At 39.4% G+C, this 26,091-nt stretch overlaps 1 protein-coding gene across 7 annotated transcripts in view; it reads left to right on the top strand.

Annotated features, from left to right (window-relative positions):
* The window catches only part of ADAMTS3 (ADAM metallopeptidase with thrombospondin type 1 motif 3), a 258,656-nt gene that overhangs the window by 224,707 nt on the left and 7,858 nt on the right, over nt 1-26,091 (top strand). For all 7 annotated transcript variants that reach the window (XM_042984395.1, XM_042984396.1, XM_042984398.1 and 4 more), the window contains 9 exons: nt 25-200; nt 1,817-1,950; nt 3,753-3,876; nt 8,188-8,268; nt 10,222-10,385; nt 15,977-16,142; nt 18,701-18,833; nt 22,616-22,823; nt 25,572-25,689. In XM_042984395.1, coding sequence (XP_042840329.1) covers nt 25-200; nt 1,817-1,950; nt 3,753-3,876; nt 8,188-8,268; nt 10,222-10,385; nt 15,977-16,142; nt 18,701-18,833; nt 22,616-22,823; nt 25,572-25,689 — 1,304 coding nt within the window. The remainder of the gene's footprint in view (nt 1-24; nt 201-1,816; nt 1,951-3,752; nt 3,877-8,187; nt 8,269-10,221; nt 10,386-15,976; nt 16,143-18,700; nt 18,834-22,615; nt 22,824-25,571; nt 25,690-26,091) is intronic.

The raw sequence follows: 26,091 nt of genomic DNA on the forward strand, positions 1-26,091 counted from the left end.
TCCAGTGCTGTCTTTTTTCTGTAGGCCCATCAATGGCGGTCAGGACTGTCCTGGTGTTAACTTCGAGTACCAGCTTTGTAATACAGAAGAGTGCCAGAAGCACTTCGAGGACTTCAGAGGACAGCAGTGCCAACAGCGGAACTCCCACTTTGAATACCACAACACCAAGCACCACTGGCTGCCCTACGAACATCCTGACTGTGAGTGGAGTGGACCTTCTCTCTCTTTCCCACTGTGTGGATGGGAACTTCAGAGGTTAAGCCTTGTCCACACCAATCCCTTGGACTCCTGGCACCTGGTTGGTAACTTAGAAAACTTGGTATTTATAGGGGTAAGTCCTGCTGGGTTTTGAAAAGGAAGGCTTTCTCTAGAGAGGTGAGAATTGCGAGCTAGTTCCTGGCCAAGAGCATTCCCACCATGGCTACTGAAGAGACCAGTGGAAAGCAACCCCTAGGAGACATGTTGAGTTTCCTCCTTTGACTGAAGTGCCTCTACGAGGAAATGCTCTGGACTAGTGTGATCTTTCCTTGCTGAATAACTAGAAAAAGAATACAGTTCTTTTACAAGTGAGTGAGCACCAAGAAATAGATCATTACTTAAGAACAAAAGCCAATTTATAACCTTTTATTTTTGTACTATATACTAGTTATGAGAAATGAACTTAGAAACTCCCTTTCATGGTATCTGGGTGGCTCAGTCAGTTAAATGTCTGGCTCTTGATGTCGACTCAGGTCATGATCTCACCGTGGTGGGATCGAGCCCCTCATTGGGCTCTGCACTGATAGTGTGAAGCCTGCTTGGGACTCTCTCTCTCCCTCTCTCTCTCTGCCCCTCCCCACTTCTGTTCTCTCTCTCTCTCTTTCTCTCTCAAAATAAATATATAAACTTAAAAAAAATTTTTTTTTAAATTTCCTTTTAATTGTTTACTTCTTACCATGAATTTTTGGTTAAATAATGTTCAAATGGGAACGAACATCTTGCCGTACTTCATCTTTGGATGGATAAAAGAAAAATAGTTACATGATAACCATGTGATATAATACACTGCCAAGTTCAGTTTATAAGCTGTTTTATGGAAAAGATGCATCCACATAGGAATTCAGAGTTGCAATACATTAAGAAGATGCATTCTTTTTTATTTTGATGAAATGAGTCACATAAATTATAGTAAAATTAATGAGATCCTATAGGAGATGTTGACCATACCAGGGCATTGGGCCAGACAGAAGAGAAACCCTTTTAGTTCTCAAAGTGTCACTAAAAGTAAATTGCCTCCCTCTGAATTAAAGTTTGTTGAAGAGCTGTGGTAAAATTCAGGGTTGTTGGTACAACCCGGTTTGCCTGGGACACTCCCAGTTGTTGCTGTGTAACTATTATTTCAACCACTGTTCACTCTCAAAAGTTTCACAGTTTAGGGGCACCTGGGTGGTTCAGTTAGTTGAGCATCAGACTCTTGATTTCAGCTCAGGTCACGATCTCACAGTTGGTGAGATCAATCCCTGCATTCGGCTCTGAGCTGACAGTGCAGAGCCTGCCTGGGATTCCCTCTCTCCCTCTCTCTTTGCACCTCCCCCACTCATGCACGTGCACACTCTCTCCCTCTCTCAAAGTGAATAAAATAAACTTAAACAAGTTTCACAGTTTAGATTTGTTGTATGCCAAATATGCATCCTTTTCTGCTACTCTTTATTTACGTATACAATATTTTGTTTTCAGGAAACCATGTTGGAACTTCATATTTTAAAAATAAAGTAACTGTAGTGTTCAAATATGTCGTTTTATATAAATAGCTGATTTAATCTTCCATCTTACGTAGCCAAGAAAAGATGCCACCTTTACTGTCAATCCAGAGAGACTGGAGATGTCGTGTACATGAAGCAGCTGGTTCACGACGGAACACACTGTTCTTACAAAGACCCATACAGCATATGTGTTCGAGGAGAGTGTGTGGTGAGTTACAGTTGCTTCCCCGGAAGCTTCATATGTTTTCGTGAAATTCTACTTTTATGGTCCTTCATCTGCATGTTTTCAAAAGGTTTTAACCCTTTCTTATCTGTAAAATCACATTAAAATGAGACTCTAGGACTAGCTGAGGAGGCCTAAACTAAATGTGGGAGAAATTTCACTTTTCAAACCAAAATTTGGCCATTGGCAGCATCAAGATTTAAACGTATTTTTCCTAATTTCCAGCCAGATGCCTTTTCTAAGTTATTCTGATGTATCTAGGCTGGGAATACAGCAACTTGGGAATGAACGATGCCTTTGCTTTGAGTATGTCACTGGTAGGCATCTACTTTTATGATACAGAGCCTTTTTCAAAAATACAATGCTAAGTGTATTTTATCTTTTATTTAAAAAATAATGGAAATTCTTTCTCTCCCTTTCCAATTGATTCTAAGTTTAAACACTGAATTCCACATCAGAACAAAGTGGTGAAGATGTAAAAATGGTTTTTGCCCTATTTGGACTCTTAAAAAAAAATGCACTTGACTTTTTTGTTCATGTTCACAAGTTGAATTGATATGAAATCATCCTTCTTAACATGTTACTCCTGTCTGTCTCTTTTTCACTTCAGTTATGCTGATATATTTATGAATCTCAAGTATGCAGATGCTTTACATTTGAAATAAAATTTCCCCCAAAAGTAGAATCTGAGTTTTATCCCTCCTTCACTTCCCACATTATCTGGTACATCAAACATGTGGTCATCATTTTCTCTGCCCATTTTCCTTCCAAATTTATGAGCGCAGTGGCATATCGTATAACATAACCCTGCACTGAAGGATCCTGCTCCGGTTCAGAACCTTCAGTGGCTCCCTGTTCAATTCATGTGAAAAAGTAAACTCTGCCTGATATTCGAGGCCTTTCATAGCCTGTGCTTTGCAAATCATTCGCTCTTCTTCCCCTATCCTATAGCACTAACCTTCCATTGTTTTTTTTTGTTTGTTTGTTTTTGTTTTTTGTTTTTGGTTTTTTGTTTTTATTTCTTGAGAAAGAGAGAGAGAGAGAGACAGAGCATGAGCAAGGGAGGGGCAGAGCGAGAGGGATACAGAATCCAAAGCAGGCTCCAGGCTCTGAGCTGTCAGCACAGAGCCCAACGCAGGGCTCGAACTCACAAGTCATGAGGTCATGAGCTGAGCCGAAGTCGGACTCTCAACCAGCTGAGCCACCCAGGCACCCCTCATTGGTTTAAATATGGCTTAAGTATTGCTCTTTGAACCCACTTTCCATGAGCAACTTCCATGACTCTATTTTAATCCCTCTGCGTTCTTGAAATGCCTTCCATAGGGTCCTATAAAAATCTCCAGCACTTCATAAAGTTTTGTTTCACATCCCTAAACAGCTTGTAAAGCTTATGCTAATGCACAGCTCACTGTTTTGCTGTTCATCTTTCCAAATAGGAAAGCAACAAGGGGAATAAACGCCATCTTTACTTTTGGTCTGTTCAGCATCAGCTACCATATCTGTGCTTCGTAAATGTTTGATGGTCATGACTATGTATAATGGGATAAATATTTCATTAGACTGGGGGAATTGATCCTAGAGTAGAATTTAACCTAGAGTACAAGTCATTTGACTTCATAGTAGTTCTTCGAAAGATTGAGGCATTAGAAATGAGAGCTGGAATGAAGGCTTGGTGCAGACCACCTCACTGTGGAGTCCCAGTGAAACAAATGCTTCATCATTGTCTAGGATTCTCACCTTTAGTTGGCACATTAAAACTACCCATGCTTAACATCTTCTCTTTCCAGAAAGTGGGCTGTGATAAAGAAATCGGTTCTAACAAGGTTGAGGATAAGTGTGGTGTCTGTGGAGGAGATAATTCTCATTGTCGAACCGTAAAGGGGACCTTTACCAGAACCCCCAGGAAACTTGGTAAGATGAGGTCTCTCATGAATTTACTATCCTTCTCTAGGATTTGTACTTTTTGAGATTTCTTTAAGGAATGTAGCATTTCCCTATAAATATAACAAAACATTCGCTGCTGGTTTAGTTTTATTCAGATTAAGTTTCAAGGAACTAAAAAAAAGAAAAGAAAAGAAAAGAAAAACAAACACTTGGGATTAAATTCATACTCCGTAGCATCCATGATGAAAAATTGGCTACTAAGTTTAGATAATGAAGAAATAAAATCAATATCAAATATAGTAGTTAGCTAAAATATGTGTTTTGTTTTGTTTTATGTTTTTTATAAGACCTAATTGTTAGAATTGATTTTTTTTTTTTTTTTTGAGAGAGAGCATAAGTGGGGGAGAGGGGCAGAGGTAGACAGAGAGGGAGAGAGAGAAAATCTTAAGCAGGCTCCACTCTCAGCTTGGAGCCCAATGTGGGGCCCAATACAAGGCTCTACCCCATGAACCTGGGATCATGACTTGAGTTGAAATCATGAGTCGGACACTCAACTGACTGAGCCACCCAGGCACCCCTAGAATTGATGCTTATTTTGAATCTTTTGTTCACATAAATTGTTGATCGGAAGTTAAAAAAACACACACACAATTCTAAATACAACTTTAAAAATATTCATTAGTTTTGCTGCTTTTATTTTAAAGGTGAAAAAATTTATCCCATTTATAAATCTAGGAATCTAGAGTCCATATTTCACATAATTCTAAATGTTTTATATTAAGGGTGCCTGGGTGGCTCAGTCAGTTAAGCATCTGACTTCGGCTTAGGTCATGATCTTGCAGTTTTTGAGTTTCGGGCTCTGTGCTGACAGCTCAAAACCTGGAGCCTGCTTCAGATTCTGTGTCTCCCTCTCTCTCTCTCTCTTTGCCCCTCCCAATCTCTCTCTCAAAAATAAATAAACTTTAATGTTTATTACAGAGTCAGTGATCTGGGCTTAGGCGTACAGTGAAATTTCAGTAGATGGAAAAAAAAAGCACAAATAATATGCAAAATTATGAGTGGTTTTATAATTATTCATTGGAATTTTCATAAAATATCTGGATACAAACATTTATTACTGACCAACTTTTTAGTTGCTAATAAATATTATTCAGTTATTCAGTAAGCATTTATGGGAAAATGTTTCTGAGAATTCAGCATTTAAAGATAAATTTGATGTAGTGCTTCCTTGAGAAGCTTCTCTTACATCATCCCTCTACAGTTGGTAGAGTCTCTAACAGAATGATAAAAACAAAATGAAACAAAGCAAAAATAAAGATAAGAAATTTGGTTTACTCTGAGCACATTGTCATGGCAGTCATTTTCCCTTTTAGAAGTAAAGAAAGTATTAGAAAGGTAGTCTTCATCCAAATGGAATAATTCTCTTAGTTCTTTGTAGTCTCATTATACCTCAACTATGCAGCATAAGGCAAGTGCACACATATCAGTTATGGTCTTTGATATATTTGGGGCGGGCAGAGTTAGGTGAACTGTATTCTAAAGTGACATCAGTAACATCATTACTAATGTTTTTGATATTCCTGTGTGGTATGACAATTTAATGGTTAAATGGTTAAAAAACAAATATTGCCATATCTGGCTGATTACATTATTTTAACAAGGGAAACAGAATTAAAACTATAGCATTTATTGTGGTTTTGGTGGAATAACATGTAATTTTCTTCATCTTATTGTGAAGTAATTTTGCTTTCTCTATTGCAGTTACATTATTCTTTTTGGTGTAAAATCATTCATATTCTTTTATTTTCAGAGTGAACTAATGTAAAGAAAAAGTTTTTGCCATTAATCATCCATTCTGTATTATGTGCAGTAGGAGGCAGTGATATGTTTTTTTAGATACCTCAACAATTACGCTAAACCTACTGCCTTCTGAACCAAGGTCAGAAGAGGTGAAGAAAAGATTTCATCAGTCATACTGATTCAAACTGTTCAAAGATAAACTAATATCCATTTCTTTGCACTAATGTTGTCATAGTCACTCAATAGACTAATTAACGTTTTCCAACAGGGAAACATTTAAGCAAGAGGTGCCATACAGAATTCAAGTTGCTGGAAAATGAAACCTGCAAGTATTCAACTTCAAATCACCTTTATCATTTCTTATTCACATGTAGCCTTACTTTCATTGACTACTAACTGTTTATTGGCATTAGCTAACTATTATAAATGCATTTTGACTTCAACACATAAAATTACTATATAGCTTCTAGTATGGTCAGTGAAACAGCAAGACGTTGAGTCAACGTGAAACCTTTACTAATTAAAAACATTCTATTTAAGGGAAGACAAGAGGCGCCTTCACTTTACCCAAAGGAGCTCGTAATATTTCTCTTGCTGAAACAAGAGAAGCTAAAAATGTGCTGGGTAAGTTGTAGCAAACTGCAGAAAGATGGGCATCCATAAATGGCATCAAGCTGTTTTGCTGTCCTTAGCATCTTAAGCACGTTACTTCTGGCCATTGCATACTCAGACAAACCCGGCACAGTTCACAGACTGGAATGTACCCAGGCTCAGGTACTGAAAACCATAACCCCAAAATGACTATACTATCGAGTTAAGACAGTAACCAATATTGTGAAAAAGTTGGGGAAAGCTATCCATAGGTAGATATTTATTGCCCATATAGAAATGACAAGCGTATTTCTTCCTGATGATACGTGATTGTATAAATACACAATTTATAACTGAATTTCTGTCACTCATCCTGCAGTATATAAATTGGATGTTTCATAATATAAGGTGTTAGTTGCATAATCTCCATATATTCATTTGTTTGATGCAAATGAGATGCAACATCTTGATTTCTATTTGTCCTATTGTTGATTTATAGTTAAGATCTTAATTCTAAGTCATATTAAGATAATTTTTAGGACATGTGATAATACTAAGATTTGTTTTATATGACACTGACAATAATAGGATTGATGTATGATTTTATAGCTCAAGGCAATCCATTCAGCCTATTGATTTCATGATTTCTGGAGTAGAAGATTGAGTTTAAGGTCCATGTAAAGGCAATGTATGACATAACTTACAGACATTTTCCAACCAAATGGTTTGGTCAAATCTAAAAAATGTATTTTAAAACTGTCCCATGATAAAACTTAAGGCTTTAAAATTAATGGCTATTACAAGAAAAATGAAAGCTACTCATTGATTAGGTGAGTAGCTTTTTATAATTATTTTAGAGAGAGAGAGTGTATGAGTTGGGGAAAGGGGCAGAGGGAGAGAGAGAGAATTCTAAGCGTGTTCTGTGCTGTCAGTGCAGAGTCTGACGTGGGGTTCAATCCCAAGATCCTGGGATCATGACCTGAGCTGAAACCAAGAGTGGATGCTCAACTGACTGAGCCACCCAGATACCCCTTTCTTCTGTAATTTCTTTAGAATAAAGTAGGCTTTCAATATGAAGATACTTCATAAATTAGAAGTTTAGCTATCTATACTTTCCCTTAGGCTTTTAAAATAATACGTAGACTTGGGGCGCCTGGGTGGCTCAGTCGGCTAAGCATCCGACTTCAGCTCAGGTCACGATCTCGCGGTCCGTGAGTTCGAGCCCCGCGTCGGGCTCTGGGCTGATGGCTCAGAGCCTGGAGCCTGCTTCGGATTCTGTGTCTCCCTCTCTCTCTGCCCCTCCCCCATTTGTGCTCTGTCTCTCTCTGTCTCAAAAATAAATAAAACGTTAAAAAAATTTTTTTAAATAAAAAAAATAAAATAATACATAGACAGATAAAATATCTCAAGAAGTTTACCCACCAAGTTCACCAAAAATTGGCCCCTCTTCAACAGGGTGGTTTAGAAAATTAAAACTAAAATCGTGTAATATATAAACTTGATAAATCGCTGTGTTGTACACCTGAAACTAATGTAACATTGTGTGTCAACTATACTCAGATATAAATAAACAAACAAACAAACAAACTTAACTGCAATAACAACAAACTCTAAAATCACATAGAAGTACACAGGAAAGTGTAGTATTTACCTGAATTGTTGTTGACACAATTCATAGTCCAATACCAGATAAATGACTAATAGATTGGGAACAAGATTAATTTCTCCCCACCATTACAAAAAAAAAAAAAAAAAGGTTTTCTCTAATTTCATGCCCTTTGTCACAAAAACTACCAATGCTTTGAAGTTAATTCTGAAACTGCTTCTGTCAGTTTATGGATGCCCTCTTCTGCGTGCAGGAGCAGTGAGAATTTCATGCTCGGCTAACCATGGTTGTTGCTTTTGTTTTCTTCTTTGCTTTCTCCGATATTTACTACACATGCAAAGGGTACCTTAAGATGTTTGATATACCCCCTGGTGCTAGACATGTGTTAATCCAAGAAGACGAGGCTTCTCCTCATATTCTTGGTAAGTGTTCCTGTCTGCTGGCTTTGCTTTAGCATGACCTTAGAGAAATGTCAAAGAAGTCATATATATATAGAGAGAGATATATATGTGTGCTGATGCGTGTGTATATATATGTATATGTGTATGTATACATAGATATGCAAGAGTTAAAATTACATATAAATGCATTACTATATGGTTTTTGTTGGTCATTTCTCCCCACTATTCTTTCTTTAAAACAAGAAATATGCAAAAACAGCGCTCTAATTTTTGGTGAAACCTGGGTTGGTCCATTATTTATGTGGGGAAAAAAGTTATTTAACAAGTTTTTTATGCACTTTTTCTCTGTATAAGGGGAGGAGAGAAATAAGTATGTTAATAAAATGCATTAAATTAAGGAAGAATATCAGAAAAATTTGCCATATATAGGTTGACAAATTTGTTCTGATATTTTGGTTGATGCCATACTATATGCCTCTCCTTACTTTTATTGCATTTTAAGTTATTTTACCGAAAAGCAACCACATGTGAATTTTACTAGTCTAGTGCAAATTTTCCTAATACCAGTTATGTGTCCAGTTTCTGACTGGCACATGGAGATCCATTTGCATGGCTGTTTATAATTTCCACAAGAAGATTCTTTTCCTCCTTTATGAGAGGATCGTGTAAAAATGGCATTATCTTCAAAGGTCTATGTACCAATGTAAACCTAACTTCCACTTGTTCACTGATCTATTAAAGCACTAGGAAGCTCTCTGAACTCAGGTCGCATCTGTCAATCCCATGAAAATTTGCTTCTCAAATTGCTTTTTCTTTTTTCAAATGGGTAGCTTAAAAAAAAAATGAATTGTTTTATGGTGTGTCATAGAATTTTTTTTAGTATTTAAATTATATTTGGGGCGCCTGGGTGGCTTGGTCGGTTAGGCGTCCGACTTCGGCTCAGGTCATGATCTCGCGGTCTGTGAGTTCGAGCCCTGCGTCGGGCTCTGTGCTGACAGCTCAGAGCCTGGAGCCTGTTTCAGATTCTGTGTCTCCCTCTCCCTCTGCCCCTCCCCTGTTCATGCTCTGTCTCTCTCTGTCTCAAAAATAAATAAACGTTAAATTATATTCACTGCTAGATTCCTTAATAGTCTAGCAGTCAACCATAGTTCTTTCTCCAATAATTCAAATTGTTTATTTTTTCTCCTAGAATTCAGATTGTTTTCCTTGGAAACATCAGACTTGTTTTAGAAAGCTCAAGCGGAATAAATGTATTTAACTAAGACTGCTCATGTTTTCTACACATTTTCAATAGATGGTAGTAACATGAGCTTTTATTTTATGTGCTGATAAATACCTCCAAACTTTAGAATCCCATTTGCTATTTTTTATCCATTAGAGAAAGCATTTTTAAATAATATATAGTATACCTGTAATGCATTAAGAATTCTATCATCAATAAACAGCTTTTTCTAGCCATACAAGTAGAGATGTGGCCTTGGCATTTCACAAACATAAGAACTAATTGTTTATTTACCTAAAAATTAGTTCAACTGTGCTGGATATCTATAAATATTCTTACAAACTTGCAAGAGATACATAGTAAAGAAGGTGTTCTATTATATGCTGTCCTAACATAAATGATTTATGTTAATTATTATAGAAATATCCATAATTCTCAAAATATTCCCAGCTTTCTAAGGAAATATATAGGAAGAGTGAGTTAGAAACCATTAACCTTTTTGACAGTGTTTTCAAATAGGAATATTTGCCCATTTCTATCTCCCATTTAACCATTTTGCCATTGTTTTTGATTAGTGAGGGACTGCTTTTTGAGGATTTTGAATGCCTAATGACTGGAATGGGAATCATACCAGAACTAACACTCATTTTGATTGCTTTGATGCTTAAAAGGGGATAGATTTGCTATGGATCATCAAAACTATAATATGATAAAATAAAATGTATGCTGGTTACTCATTTTTCTTCCTTTAGCTATTAAGAACCAGGCTACAGGCCACTACATTCTGAATGGCAAAGGGGAGGAAGCCAAGTCACGGACCTTCATTGATCTTGGTGTGGAATGGGATTATAACATTGAAGATGATATTGAAACTCTTCACACAGATGGACCTTTACACGATCCCGTTATTGTTTTGGTATGTGGTATTACAGACTCATGATGTAGTGGGTTTAATTTATGTCCATTTTAGTTTTATAATTACTTGGTCTGAAAACACTTTTACCCTAAACATTGTATATTTAGTTGCTTGTTTTTATATTATTCCATTTATCTGCCTGTCCCTACTCTGTGCAACTTGGTCATATATTTTATTATATGTACATTTTAACCCAATAATGTAGTATGATTGCTGATTTTTAGTAATCAGTTATGTGGCAAAGACAAAAGAGAAGAGAGATTTTTATATTTACCCACATATTTACCATTTCTTTTTTTTTAATTTTTTATTTATTTTTCTTTTTAAGACAGAGAGAGAGAGAGAGAGAAGGAAAGAATGAGTGGGGGAGGGGCAGAGAGAGAGAAGGGATATTTTTACCCTGTTAGAGGGAGTTCAAGGAATTGGAGGGCTCACTAAGAAAGTAGGTGTGACCACAGGGTGGAAGCAGCATGCACAAGCTTTATTGACCATTGAGCAGGTTTGAGTGCAGGGCCACCATCCAGCAGAGATGCACAAAGGAACTCCTGGAAGAGAAGGGATTGGAGAGGGGGTGTTTCTGGTTAGGCGATGTCACTCAGCAGCATAATGGGGAGTCTCTGTACTGAGTCCTCCACAGAGCAGCAGCAGCTTGGGGTCCTTGTAGCCATAGTCTTATTTATAGTTAGCAAATGTTGAGTGCGGTTTCATAGGGGTATGCTAAGTAACAGGGCCTAAAATGGATACAAATGTGCTTGTTTGGGCTATATTTAAAAGAAGTGTGTGTGTTAAAATTTGAGTTTGGTGCTAGCAGGCTTCTGAGCTAAAAGGTCTGAGCCTGTTCCGAAGAAACAAAAGTAGGGGCCAACAAGCAGGAGCCATCTTTGGCTCATTTACGTGACACTTGTCTTCTACAATCCATCATCTATGATGAGAAGTCAGCCTCATTCATATTGCTGCTCTGTATGTGAAGTATCCATTTTCTCTGGCTGCTTTTTAAAGATTTTCTCCGTATCTTTTGTTTTGTTTCATTTTGTTGGTTTAGCTGTTTGACTGTGATATGCTTAGTTTGTGATGTTCTTTGTCTGTATCTGGCTTGGGTTTCACCAGGCATCTTGGTGATCTTGGTTTGTTTGTTTGTTTGTTTGTTTGTTTGTTTGTTTGTTTGTTTTTACCAAATTTGGGTTGATTCCACAAGTGTGTTTTTCCCCCATCTCTCACTCCTCTTCTCCTAGGCCTCATTTACACAATTGTTCCATAAGTTCCTGGACCTTGTTCATCCTTCTGTACTCATTTTTTTCTCTGTTCTTCGGATTTGATAATTGCTATTGAGCTGTGTTCAAGTTCACTGTGTCTTATGTGGTCTTCAATCTGTTGTTGAGCCCATCCAGTAAATTTTTCATGTCAGTTGGTGTTCTTTTCTAGAATTTCCACTTGGTCCTTTTTTTTTTTTTTTTTCCCAAAAAAATCATTTCCATTCCTATGCTGAGATTTCCATTCCTATGCTGAGATTTCCATATATTTCACCCATTATGTCTAATGTTTTCTTTGAGTCCCATGTCTTCATGTTGTCTGCTTCTATGGGCTGCTTTTTTCTCTTGAGTATGTGTCACATTTTCCTACTTCTGAGAAATTTTTAAGTGTACAGAGGACATTATAGATGGTAAGCTGTAGGGTGTTTGGTTTATGTTGCCTCCTTTTTTTAAAGTTTATTTATTTATTTAGAGAGAGACAGAGAGAGAGAGGGAGAAAGGGAGAGAGAGCACAAGTAGGGTAGGGGAAGATAGAGATGGAGAGAGAATTCCAAGCGAGCTCCATGCTGTCAGCCCAGAGTCGGATGCAGGGCTCTAACTCACGACCTGTGAGATCATGACCTGAGCCGAGATCAAGAGTTGGATCCCTAACTGACTGAGCCACCCAGGAGGCCCTGTGTTACCTTCTTTACAAGCTGTTGGGTTTTGTTCGGGCTGTCATTTTCTCCTGATTTTTGGAGCCTGGTTTATGCTTTGTTAGGGCTGATCTGTTTCAATTTTGTCCTTATTTTAATGGCATGGCCTGTTTGATACCTTAACTAATTACCTGAAGTGTTAGTGAGGTCTCTTCATCTAGCTATAAAAGAACTCCTATGTCCCTATGTCCTATGTCCCTGCCTGTCTGAGTCCCAGACCCACAGCAGCCTCTCAGTAGTAGTCGGCATGGTGTCTTGGCCGGGGCATGCACAGACCAGCCTTCAGTCTAGGATTAATGCAGCTTCTGAGCCACCCCTCTGTGTAGCCCCTTCTTTAGTGTCCTGCCTGCAATTTCCAAACACCACCCTCCATCTCCTCATCTCAGTGAGATTGCTATTTTGGCTTAGCCTCCTGTTCCCTGCGCCAGGGTCCAGAACTTGGCCCCGTCAGGAAACTGGGACCTGGCATGTTTCTCTTCTTGTTGGAATCACTATCCTTTGCTGTGTTATACAGTGCCCCCAAAAAGTTCCTTCCTATATCCTGCCCAGTTTTATTGCTTTTAATATGAGCAAGACAACTCTTATTACTCTCTTGTGAATGAAAACAGAAGACATCTACTTGATTTGAAAAATACTGTTGGATTCTGTATGCAAATATTTATTGAATTCTCTATAGAAAATATTATACTAACTTAAAGCCAAAGCATTCTACTCAATTCCAAGGTGTTTTTATACTCTTTGAAAATTATTTCTCTTTGGTGAAGTGTCTGTCCAAATCCTTTGCCCATTGTTGAAGTAGGTTTTTTTTTTTTTTATTTGTTGAGTTTTAAGAGTTTGTTACATATACTTGATATGTCCTCTATAAAATATATGATTTATCAAATATTTTCTCGTATAGTTTCTTTTTGTTCTCCTAATAGTGTCTTTGAGAGCAAAATATTTTAACTTTCCTGAAGTCTAATTTATCCATTTTTTCTTTTATAGATCAAGATTTTGGTATTCTATATACATTTTTTTTCCTGCCTAATCCAATGTTAAAGTATTGTCTTCTTTTTTTGGTAGAAGTTTTATAGTTTTATATTTTATATTTTGAGTTGATTTTTATATAAACTCTGTGTGATGTGTTAGGTTCTTATTTTTGCATATGGCAGTCTACACTATCTATTGCTGCATAACAAATTACCCCAAACTTAGTAGCTAAGCACAAAGCAACACTGATTATCTCGTAGTTTCTGTGGGCCATGTATTTGGCTGAAAATGGCTGCTGAAATGGCTAGTTGTGGCTCAGGGTATCTCATGAGGTTGCTGTTAGCTGTGGCTAGTCACCCCAAGGCTCCACTGGGGACATCTGCTTCCTAGCTCTGTCACAGGGCTATTGGAAGGCCTCAGAAGATTTCCTCTAAGCGTTTCCATGTGGTGGCTGGTGGGCCTGAGTTCTTCACTACGTGAGCCTCTTCATAGCCTCCTTAAGTGTCCTTAGCACATGACAGCTGGCTTCTACTAGAATGAGTGATCCAAGTGACAGAGTACAGCCAAGACAGAAGAGTCTTTTTTAACCTAATCTTGGAAGTGACATCCCATCACTTCTGCTGTTTTCTGTTTGCTGGAAGCAAGTCGCTGAATCCAGCCCACACTGAAAGGGAGAAGAATTAAGCTTCACTCATTGAGAGAAAAAGGATCAAAGGATTTGTGGACACATTTTTAAAGCCACCACAATGACTTGTTCCAGTACCATTTGTTGAAAAACATCCTCTTTTTTCCATTAAGTTTTCTTTTCATCTGTGTCAAGAATTAATTGTTCAAATTTATGGGGGATTATTTCTGTCTTTCTGCTCCATACATTATATAATTTCATAGCAAAAATATAACTAATCAAAATTTTATTAAATTCGAATGATTGGAGATCAGAAGCTCTATGCCATTCATATAATTACACTGCATTCTTTTCCAGTGGCACAGGCCTCATGGTTAACTGCTGTTAACTGCCAGGATAAGCTACCTCAAGGCTTTGTCCACTGATATCTGGGTGATGTCAGGGAACAATGTGAGCTAGAGATGTAAGATGTGAGCTACAGATCTCATATCAGATATGAGATCGGTAGTTAGGATAGCGGGGTATGGCAGTCTATCACCTCAGCCTTTCTTTTCCTCTCTAAAGGGCTGGACCCCAGGTTGGGAGCCCTGGAGCATGGCAGCGAGCTGTCTGGGGCTGAAGGCAGTAGGCATCTGGCTACAGTGTAAGGGTCAATGCTTGGTTTGTAATGTTGTTTTAAAAATAAAGACTAAGGGAGAAAAATAAAACAGAAACCAGATAACCAAATCCTTCATTCTAGTTGGATTTAGTATTACCCAATTTCTCAAGCAAAAGCTATTTCTAAAAGTTTAGTTTAAAATACTAGTGAATTGCATGTTTTTCTCTTTATATAACTGATGTAATCGTATAAAAGCTAGTATGTGCAAGTCAATAAAAACTTATTTTTTTAAAAAGAGTTACATTGCCCCAAACAAAATTAAAGAACAAACTGAAAAAACAGAATATATTTGCAATGCTTATTACAAAAGGATTAATGTCCTTATTGTGTGAATTATTTAGAAAAAGATATGTATACCAATAAAAAAGAAGACATGAACATGTAGCGTATAGCAGACAAAACACAAGTGACTAATAAACCAAGAAAGTTAAACATTGATATTTATCAAATAAATAACAATTAAAATAATCTTTTGCCAATCAGTGAACAAAGATGACAATTATATAGTATGTAGTGCTGAATGGGTACATTCATATACTCTTATCATGAAAGTAATAATTGTTCTAACTATTTTGAAGGGCCATTCCCCAGTCTATTATAAGAACAACAACAACAACAAAATGCTTATACCCTTCAGCTCACCAGGAAAATCAGAAATCACCACAAAGATGGGGACAAATTCTAATCAATACAAGTATATATTAACAAGTGAATGGTTAAATAATGCACACTACCTTTAGAATTAAACACTTTGCTGACATTTAAAGGTATATTTTCAAAGAATATTTACTATCTTGATGCATTAAGTGAAATAAGCAAAGCCAGAAAAGCATACATGGGTACACACACACTCACACACACACACACACACACACACACACACACACACACGCAATATGCAAATATCTTGAGGGCATATTGCAAAATAACAGAAGTTACTTTGGTTTTCTCTGGTTTGATAGAATCATGGATAATTTTTATTTTCTTTAGATTTTTCCATAATGGGTACATTTTTTGGAGGGAACATTATATTTACCATTATGACAAAAGAGTTATTTTAAAGAATAATTTTCAAATGCAAAAGGAGATCTATAACTTAATGTATATATTAAAGAAATCTATGGTGAATCACATTGTGAAGTTATGTTTTTATTATGTAAATCTTATACCTAAGTATATTTTTTATACTTTTTATGGTCCAAGTCTTTTATATTTGCATTTTTTTCTTAAACAAGGCATACTTGCACTTTAGGTGATAGAAACATTATATTTTTAGAAACTGCTTGAAAGTCTTCCAGTTTTAATAAGAGCACTATTCTAAAATATTTGTAATTTTTATTCAAAATGTAAAACCTCTTCAGGTGACTTACCTATCTGTTTCATGTGTATATTAGATTATACCTCAGGAGAACGACACCCACTCCAGCCTGACATATAAATATGTCATTCATGAAGATTCTGCACCTACAATCAGCAGCAACAATGTCATCCAGGAAGAATTAGATACTTTTGAGTGGGCTTTGAAGAGCTGGTCTCAGTGTTCCAAACCCTGTGGCGGAGGTAACTATTGAACACATTTATCACATTCAAATGCCATTCATAGAACACCAATTATTGTGCTTTCTGCCTTAAAGATTGCCTCTCATTGAGGCTGCGATCTGAGAAATAGCAAACATACCAACAAAACATAAGTACAAAACATTTTTACTGAAATCTCTGAATCTACAAAGGATAGGAGTCCATTCATGACAACTGGAAACCTTCTTAAAATCTTCTTGCTCTTTTCCTTCTGGTTCTTTTTGTCTCATATTCATGAAATGGGGCCTCTAATGACTTTACTCTTCCCCAGCTCTCCCAAATGCTGTGCCCTGTGGTTCCAGCCTTTCTTCTTCTCCATTTTACTTTCCATGTCTGTGCATTTCTTTTCTATCAGTGTTAATAATAAAGGAGCTATTAGTTGTACCAGGTAGCAGGTGCTGTTTTAAATGTTCAGTGTATTAGTGCATGGATACTCAGAATGATTCTGTGAGGTCAGCACTATGATTCATTGCACTGATCGGGGAAAGTGAAGCCCCCGGGGAAAATAAGTAATGTGCCCAGATCAGAAGATACAAACCCAGGTGTTCTGGCTTCTGGCTACATGCTCTCACTACATTGTGCCGCCTCTCTGCCCTTTCCCAAGTTAATCTGTTCAGCTGTTCTCAGATTTTTTCAGTTTCTCACTTCGTCCCTTACTCTAGTTCTGAACAATAAATGCTCCAGAACTGAGCTGGCCTAGAAGAAATTTTCCCTGACAGGCAGGAGAAGGCAAGGGGCTTTCACAACAATGATGTTGAGTAATTGAGAACAAAAAAATATTATTCAGAGTAGGGAATGCATGCATCAACCATTTATTTTATCATTTTAATTCAAGGATGTGTGTCTAAAGAGGTTTTTTTTTTTTTTTTTTTGAGGTAGACAGGGCATAAAATGTTTTCAATTAATTATTTAAAATGATACTTAATCCATTATAAGATGCTCATTTAATCTGGATCTTCCCTTCTGCCTCACCCTCAACATCTACTTGGTTACAAGAATTGTTGGAAGCACCTTTTTAATATCTATCACATCGATTTATTCCTCACCAGGTTTCCTGCATGATTTTGAAAGGGAAGATTATTGCAAAAGTCTTTTAACTAGTCTAATTTGATCTTCCGCTCTTCCTTTATTTCCAGGGTAATTGAATGAATGAATGAATGAATGAATGAATTAGTGGAAGTTTATTATTTCCCTGATTTAACTCCTTTAACATCCTAATGTGTTCTTCTGAAGGCATAGCGTAGTTTATGTAGTATTCTTGCCAAAAGTAAATAACCTGAATCTAATCATTAGGAGGCAACTATATAAAACCCAAATTGTGGGACATTTTACAAAACAAATAGCCTATACGTCTCAAAAAATATTCAAGATAAAAAGATGCTCAGAAACTATTCCTGCTTAATTCCATGACAACTAAATGCAGTGCATAACCCTTAATTGGAAAAAACATTGCTGTAAAGATCATTATACGGACAGCTGGAAAATTTTGAATATAGTCTGTATATTAGATAATAGCATTATATCTATGTTAAGTATTCTGATTTTAAGAATTATATAAGAGATGTGCTGGTTTTGAGCAGTACGCTGAAGTATTAAGAAGCGAAGGATCAGAATTCCAGCAACTTACTCTCAAATGGTTCCACAAAATTTTACATATATATTACATACATTGCATAGTATAATTAATATATCACAGATGTAAAAATATGTTTGTATTCACCTCAAATACAGTGACATGTAACACAAGGTTATTGAGATATAAGGGATACAAATATTCATTGTACTTTCCTTACAGCATTTTTGTAGGTTTGAAATTTTTTAAACGATCTTTTAAAAATATTTATATTTATTTATTTACTTACTTAGAGATGTCAGGGTTGATGATTGGAGAGACCTTCAAAAACTCCCTATGACCGACCATCAAGATAAAGTCCAAACACTAGTCTGTCACTCAAGGCTTTTAAGATTGAATTTTCCTATTTCCTACCCCTTTCACACTTGAAACTTGGGCATTCAAACAGATCTTCAGTTTTTTATGTGTCATTTCCTTTGCTTGGAGTATTGTTCTGCTTCATTCCCTTTACCCAATATTATTTGAACTTCAAGATTCTGTTCAAGAAATGCTGCTTTTGTAAGCGCTCCCTGCCTCTCCTCCAGCTGAGTTTGAGAACTTCTCCTCTGTGTTCCTTTGGTGCCCTCTACAGTAAATTACTTACATAACTCTCTGAAAGCTTGTGTCACTGGGTGTTATCACTGTGGTTCTCAAATCTGCCCCTCACAGTAGATGGTGTGTATTCAGGGTCTAGTTCATTAGCACATGTACAGGTGCTATTTAATAATTTATAATATTTATTAAACGTAGGCTCTGAAAAGTTAAGGATTTGTTTATTTAATTTACTTCTGGATCTTCAGCATCTACAACAGTGCCTGGCCTGCTGTTATATACTCAGTAAATATTCATTGAATGAATGAATGATCTATCAGATATATCACAGAATGAAGAAGTGATTAAATCCAGAGAAATGTATTTCCTTTCCCAGGTTTCCAGTACACTAAATACGGATGCCGTCGGAAGAGTGATAATAAAATGGTTCACCGCAGTTTCTGTGAGGCCAACAAAAAGCCAAAACCTATCAGAAGAATGTGCAATATTCAAGAGTGCACACATCCACTGTAAGTAGTCATGTTAACTATCATACGCTAAAGACAAAATGATAGAAATTTAAATATCTTTAGTCTGTTTGTTTATTTATTTTAGACAGAGCACACACAAGTAAGGGAGAGGAGCAGAGGGGAGGGAAGAGATAGAGAAAGCGAGAGAAAGAGAGAGAGAGACAGAGAGAGGGAGAGAGAGAGAATATCTCAAGCAGGCTCCATGCTCAGTGCAGAGTCTGACATGGGCTCCATACCACAACCCTTGGATCATGACTTGAGCCAAAATCAAGAGTCAGATGCTCAACCAGCTGAGCTACCCAGGCACCCCTTAATTTTATTTTTAGTCAAAGCTAATATACGTAGCAGATTTAAATAGTCAAATCATTTTATAGGAATTATATAAAGCTGTGGCTCCCTGCCCTTTACCATAGTCCTGCTGCTTAAAAACAACCACTTTCTAGCTTCTCTTGGTATTTGGTAACTACTTGTTTCCAACTCTCTAAGTAAAATGTTTTTGTGTCCACTTGACTTTTTGGGGTGGGGCAGGTTTTGGACATTATGTATATGGAATTTCCAATGTGGGAAGTGAAGGATTTTGCATTCTTTCATAATCCTTCCCCAAATAGACACCCACAGCCCAGACTTATCTCCCTCCATATTTCCAATATTGTTATCACCCATCTTTTACTGATAATAATATTCAGAGTTTATATTATTTTAACGACTTCTGTCTCTCCTAATAGTGGAGTCACTTACTAGCATGCTCCTTTTTTTCCTACTGAAACTTTGTTCTAGAATTATTGAATGTCTTGATTTTTTATATTTTGTTTTCTACTAATTTTCACTAATTCATCCCTAAACTGTCTTCCATGAGTATCCATCTCCTATAAATACTAAACACTCAAGTATCCTGTCACTTGTAACTTCTTAGAGATCTCACTCAGAAAGTTCCAGTTCTGCCCTCCTGGACTTCTGCTTGTCCTGATGTTTCTTTTTACCTCTTCCTCGGTATGCCTACTCCCTTTCTTTTGCGTCAGCTCTTCTGTTTCCTGTATTTCTTGTCTTTTTATCTTTTCATGTATTCATTTTTTTCTGGTTGGTCATATCTTCCAGTAGCTTCATGAAAAAAGTATATACAAAGTAAAAATTTTTATATAAGAAGTTCTCCTACACCTAAGAAAAGTAGGTAAGAATTTGAAGTATAAGGGTATATAGGAAGTCTTTCTTCTACCCTCACACTTGATCATTTGGACACACACACACACACACACACACACACAAAATTCCAAACTCTAATGTATTTTCCTTCAGAATTTTGAAACCACTGTTTCGTTGTTTTCTAGAATCCCATGTTGCTGTTGAAAAGTCATTTGCTATTCTGGTTCCCAGTGCTTTCTAGTTTTGTCTGTCATTGAAAGTTTGTAAGATCTTTTTTTGTTCCCAACGTCCTGAAATTTTTGTTCCCAACTGTGATGGGACTGCCTTGTTGCTAAACATTTTTCATCCATCGTTCTGTGCACTCCATGACTTTTTAAAACACAAAACCAATTATCTTTCATCTCTAGGAGATTTTCCTGTATTTTTTCTTTAAAAAATGTCCCCTATTTTTTTCAATGTTCTTTCTTTCTAAGATATCTGTAGTTAGGATTCCTAAACAGAACAAATTTTCTTTTCTTTTCTCACCTATTATTTATTCTCCTTGCTGAATTTTTCATTTTTGCTATCATGTCATTAATATCCAAGAGCACTTTAATATTCAAGCACTCTGTTTTCTTCCTCACGTGTTCCTTTTTAAAGGCACTTGATGCTTATTTCACAGATGTAATGTATTTCTTTACCTCTTTTATGATATTAAAGATGACTTTCTTTTTCATGCATTATTTCTTTTGAGTTCTTTCCTTCTGTTTCTTTTCTCTCCTCCATCATTTGTGTTAGAGGCTGTGTCTGGTGATTATTGGCTATTGACACATGTGTAAGAATGAAGTGTTAAAAGGGCTGCTTGGAAGCTTGCTTTATGGTCAAGACTTGTTTGCTGGTGGGCTTCACTGTAGGGTGAGCTGGCTGGGCTATTTCGGTGAAGATCCTCAGTTAATTGTGTATTAGGGCTTTTAATGAAATGATCAGATTCCAAAGAGCAGAATCAATTTCCTGCCTAGGGGTTATAACCCTATTTATATAGGAAGTTGTATATATGTAGGGAGCTAGGGTTGTCTCACCATTCCATATGAGGATTCTTACATCACCCCCTGTCTTCACTCTGGTTTCTTTCTCTGTTGTGTCCTGCCTATATCTGTTGTCCACAAGCTACAAGTCTTGTTCATCGTCAACATAGGATAAGCCTCAAACCTCCTGCTGGCTTAGAGGGCAAGGAGCAGGATGTCTTTTCTAAGCAGACATTTCATCAGCCCCCTGTTTTCAGCCCTGCCTTTACCCACAGTTTCACAGCCCACACTTTGACCTAAGGGCATAATCCAGTACATTTCTGAAGTTCCACCAGCAAGTCAATTTGCTTAACCAGCCTCTACTGCTGAGTTAAACTTCGTCCTTAGGTCTACTGAGTTAGCAGCCATATGTCCCACTGCTTTCTGGGTTCCAAATTTTCTTCTAGTGCCTTCTATTCCATTTTTTGTTTACCTTTGTGGATTTATGCTATTTTTCTCCTTTGTTGTCATTCTAGGATTTTCAGGAGGGGAAAAAGGTAACCAGGAGTATCTATGACAATAAAATGTATACTTCTCGTATAATAATCTGTCTTCCAGTGAGAGTATTGAGGCCTTTAAAATTGAGAACAATTTCTTAGTTGGTGCACTATGTTTTATGCCAGTTTGGTGGGCTAAAGCGATCTTAAACTGTGAATACCAAAAACTGCCCAAGGTTTTAGCATGGTTATATTTTGGTACCCCATATATGTGGAAAGAAAAAAAAATACAGAGGGAAGGTAGCTTTGGAAAGGATAAATAATAGTCTGCCTCAACTACATTTTGACAGACATGATTAACCAAATGGAATCTGTGGTGACAGCCCTTTGGAACCTGGATCCATAATATTGTGTCCACAGCTGATGTGGAGAGTGTTGGGGGCCTTGACATCAACACCAGAATTTAGCCACGTCCCATGGCGACTCTTTCTGAAAATACCTTTTTAGAAAACTTTCCATAGGGGTGTATTCAAGCCCAGGATGCACACTACCTTTGCCTTTTTGTCAAGCCCAATCAGGGCCAATATGGAGAGCTGAATTTTCCAAACAGGATAGATATGACAGGGAGCCTTCTCAGCAACAATTGTACAAATGAAATAGTCATCTCAGTAAGAATACTAAAACATGAGTGAACTCAGGATTTCTTGAAAAAGCAGCAGCAGCCAAAACAGTTTGTCTCAGTAAGTGTCGGATGGATTCCCTTTTTAAATTTCCTTTCAGATGTGTACCACCATTAGGCCACCTGGCTGACAGTGAGTTGGTGTATTTTTGAAAAATTGCTATAATGCCCGAACCTAACCGGGCAACCTTATGATGAGTTTCAGAAACCTTCTGTCGATCACCCTTTAGAAAAACAGGTTTCCAAGTCAGTGGGAAGCAGAAAAATACTAAGGCGTTAAAAATAGAAGTGTGGGGCCTATTACTGCTAGAAAATTCTAAGACTTGGGAATTGCTTGCTGCATCCATCCTTCTGAAACTGCTTCCGAACTGCAGCGCGCCCCCTGGGTGGCGCGTCGCTCAGAGAGCAGAAAAGGCTAGGCTGCGGGGCAGGAAGGTGCACGACACGCAGTGACCATGTCCAATCCTAACCCCCACGCCGCAGCTGGGTCGCGGAAGAGTGGGAGCATTGCACCAAAACCTGCGGAAGTACCGGCTACCAGCTCCGCACCGTGCGCTGCCTGCAGCCGCTGCGCGACGGCACCAACCGCTCTGTGCACAGCAAGTACTGCGCAGGCGACAGGCCCGAGAACCGCCGGCCCTGCAACAGAGCGCCCTGCCCCTCCCAGTGGAAGACGGGGCCCTGGAATGAGGTGGGCGTGGGAAGCCCGTGGGCGCGTGTGTGTGTGTGTGTGTGTGTGTGTGTGTAAGCACGTGCAGCGGATTTTCGCTTGGCTCACATATCACATAGGCATCATGTGAGGTGAGAAACTGCCACCTGTTTTGTCATCATCGAGCACCTAGAGGTGCTAGGAAAAACTATTTTTTTTAATTTTTTTCTTACATTTTATTTACCTTTGAGAGAGAGAGAGAGACACAGAGCTAAGTGTGGGAGGGGCAGAGAGAGGGAGACACAGAATCTGAAGCAGGCTCCGCGCTCCGAGCTGTCAGCACAGAGACCGATTTGGGGCTAGGACCCACGAACCCTGAGATCATGACCTGAGCGGAAGTCAGTTGCCTAACCGCCTGGGCCACCCAGGCGCCCCCAGGAAAAATTATTTTGAAACAAATGCTTGCATTGAAGATGAGTTGGTAGGGGCAAACCGTGGTTGGATGTTTTGTGACATAGAAGAGTCTATGGGCAACTGGTCTTCTGTTTAATATCTTTGTTGACTTCACCATTCCTAGGAATAAATTCTAGACCCCTGAGAGTGAATGCAGGGCCCTGCCCCACATGGCACCATGCTGACTCTGCCCCCCACTCCCCTGACCACCTCCTCCTCCTCTTCCTCCTCCTCCTCCCCCCTCCTCCCTTCTTCCTTCTTCTTCCTTTCTTCTTCCTTCATTTTCTTTCTTCTTCCTCTTCTTATTCTCCTCCCTATCCCCCCTCCTCCTACCCAACCCCCTCCCCCTCCTCCTTCCCCTACCTCTCCTTCTCCCCCACCCCTCCTCCTCTTTCTTCTTCTTCTTCTTCTTCTTCTTCTTCTTCTTCTTCTTCTTCTTCTCTTCCTCCTCTCCCCTTCTCCCCCTTCTTCTCCTCCTTCTCCCCCTTCCTCTTCTGCCCCTCCTCCCCCTCCTCCCCTTCCTCCCCTCCCTCCTCTTCCTTCTTTCCCCTCCTCCTCCTTCTCCTTCTTGTCTGTCTCCTCCTCTTCCTCCTCCTCCTCCTCTCCCTCCTACTCCTCCTCTCCCTCCTCCTCCTCCTCCCCTCCCTCCTCCTCCTCCTCCCCTCCCTCCTCCTCCTCCTCCCCTCCTCCTCCTTCTTCTCCTCCTTCTTCTCCCCTCTTCCCTTCCTCCCCGTCCTTCCTCTTCTCCTCCTTCTCCCCCTCCTTCTTCCCCTTCTTCTTCTTCCCCCTCTCCCTTCTTCTCCCCCTCCTTCTTCCCCTTCTTCCTCTCCTCCTCCTCCTCCTTCTTCTCCTCTCCCTCCTCCTCCTCCCCCTCCTTCTCCTCCTTCTTCTCCCCCTCCTTTCTCTTCTTCTCCTTCTCCCCCTCCTTCTTCCCCTTCTTCCTCTCCTCCTCCTTCTCCTTCTTCTCCTCTCCCTCCTCCTCCTTCTCCTTCTCTTCCTCCTCCCCCTTCTCCTTCTCCCCCCTCCCCCTCATCCCCCTTCTTCCCCTTCTTCCTCTTCTCCTCCTTCTCCCCCTTCTTTCCCTTCTTCTTCTCCTTCTCCTCCTTCTCCTCTCTCTCCTCCCCTTCTCCCTTCTCCTCCCCCTCCTTCTCCTTCTCCCCCCTTCCCCTCATCCCCCTCCTCCCCTTCCACCTCTTTTTTCTTTCCCCTCCTCCTCCTTCTCCTTCACCTCCTCCTCTTTCTCCTCATCCTCTTTCTCTCCTCCCCCTCCTCCTCCTCTTCCTCCTCCTTCACCTCCTTCTCCTCCTCCCCTCCTCCCCCTTCTTCTCCCCCTTCTTCTCCTCCGTCTTCTCCCTCCTTCCCCTCCTCCCCCTCCTTCCTCTTCTCCTCCTTCTCCCCCTCCTTCTTCCCCTTCTTCCTCTCCTCCTCCTTCTCCTCCTTCTCCTCTCCCTCCTCCCCCTCTCCCTTCTCCTCCCCCTACTTCTCCTCCCCCCTCCCCCTCATCCCCCTCCTCCCCTTCTGCCTCTTCTTTCTTTCCCCTCCTCCTTCTTCTCCTTCTTCTTCTCCTTCTCCTCATCCTCTTTCTCTCTTCCTCTCCCTCTTCCTTCACCTCCTCCTCCTTCTCCCCTCCCCCTCCTCCTCCTCTCCCTTCTCCTTCACCTCCTCCTTCTCCTCATCCTCTTTCTCTTCTCCTCCCCTTCACCCTCCAGTCAGAGCTCTGCCTTCTTCAGGTGTAGCTGATATAACATTACACTAGTTTCAGGTGTACAATGTAATGATTCAGCCTTTGTGTATATCTTACAAAATGTTCACCACAATAAATGCCATGCTAGCTCTTCTTACTCTGTTGTTCTTTATTCCAACTCTGTAATCTCAAAGTTTCTTACTATTCCAAGAAGACCATGCTCATTCGACCCTCCTACCTTTTCGCTGCTGGCCCTTCCCCCTCCTCCTGTCTGACTACCTCCTCCTCACCCACTATGGCTCATCTCCAGGGTCCAGAATGCCACCTTCCAGGGCTGCCTTTCCCGCAGTCCGTCCTCTACATTCCAAACACAAAGAAGCCTTCCTCTCACAGGTGGATCCTGACAGAATACTGTCACTTGGAGTCTGCTTACCATTTCTCAACAGCAATGTGCCCAGGCTGGTACATGATGAAGTCAGGCTATAAACCTATGATTATCTGTCTCCAAAATGAAATAGATCTTCAGAGCTGTGCCAGCATGTGTGTGTGTGTGTGTGTGTGTGCGCGCGTGCGCGCGTGCGCACGCATGGAGAAAGGGAGAAAGATGGTCTCGGTGGAACAAACGTCTATAATTCCAGCCTTTGTTTCTATAGTGTTCAGTAACATGCGGTGAAGGAACAGAGGTGAGGCAGGTCCTCTGCAGGGCTGGAGATCACTGCGCAGGGGAGAAGCCCCAGTCCTCCAGAGCTTGTCAGCTGCCTCCCTGTCACGGTAGGTGTGACACTGACTGGTTTCACTGCACTGACCATGGTCTTTAAGCCTCAAAAAAACCAATTTCAGGACAATCTCTGGAATTCCTGTTTGCTTATCAAAAAATAATCTAAGGAAAACCCCTCTTGAGACATGAGCCGAATAGTGTTTTTCCAGATGAGAGTTTGAGCTATATCATAACCACTGCAGCCTTCGCGGTTCCTTTCAGGTGCTAATGCTGGGGTGAGGGCATGATGTCTGTCTGAAGCTGCTGCTGATTTGTCTTTCTAGTAGGAGAAGCGACTTACTTTCTCTCTGTGATTGTCTTTACAATTTCACATCAGTTGTGAACGGCGTAGTATGGCAGAAGGTTTTGAAATATATTACTGTAGTTGTTCAGTTTAGGCATGTGGGTAATAAACA

This window comes from Panthera tigris, chromosome B1, assembly GCF_018350195.1.
Source record: "Panthera tigris isolate Pti1 chromosome B1, P.tigris_Pti1_mat1.1, whole genome shotgun sequence".
Taxonomy (NCBI): Eukaryota; Metazoa; Chordata; class Mammalia; order Carnivora; family Felidae; genus Panthera; species Panthera tigris.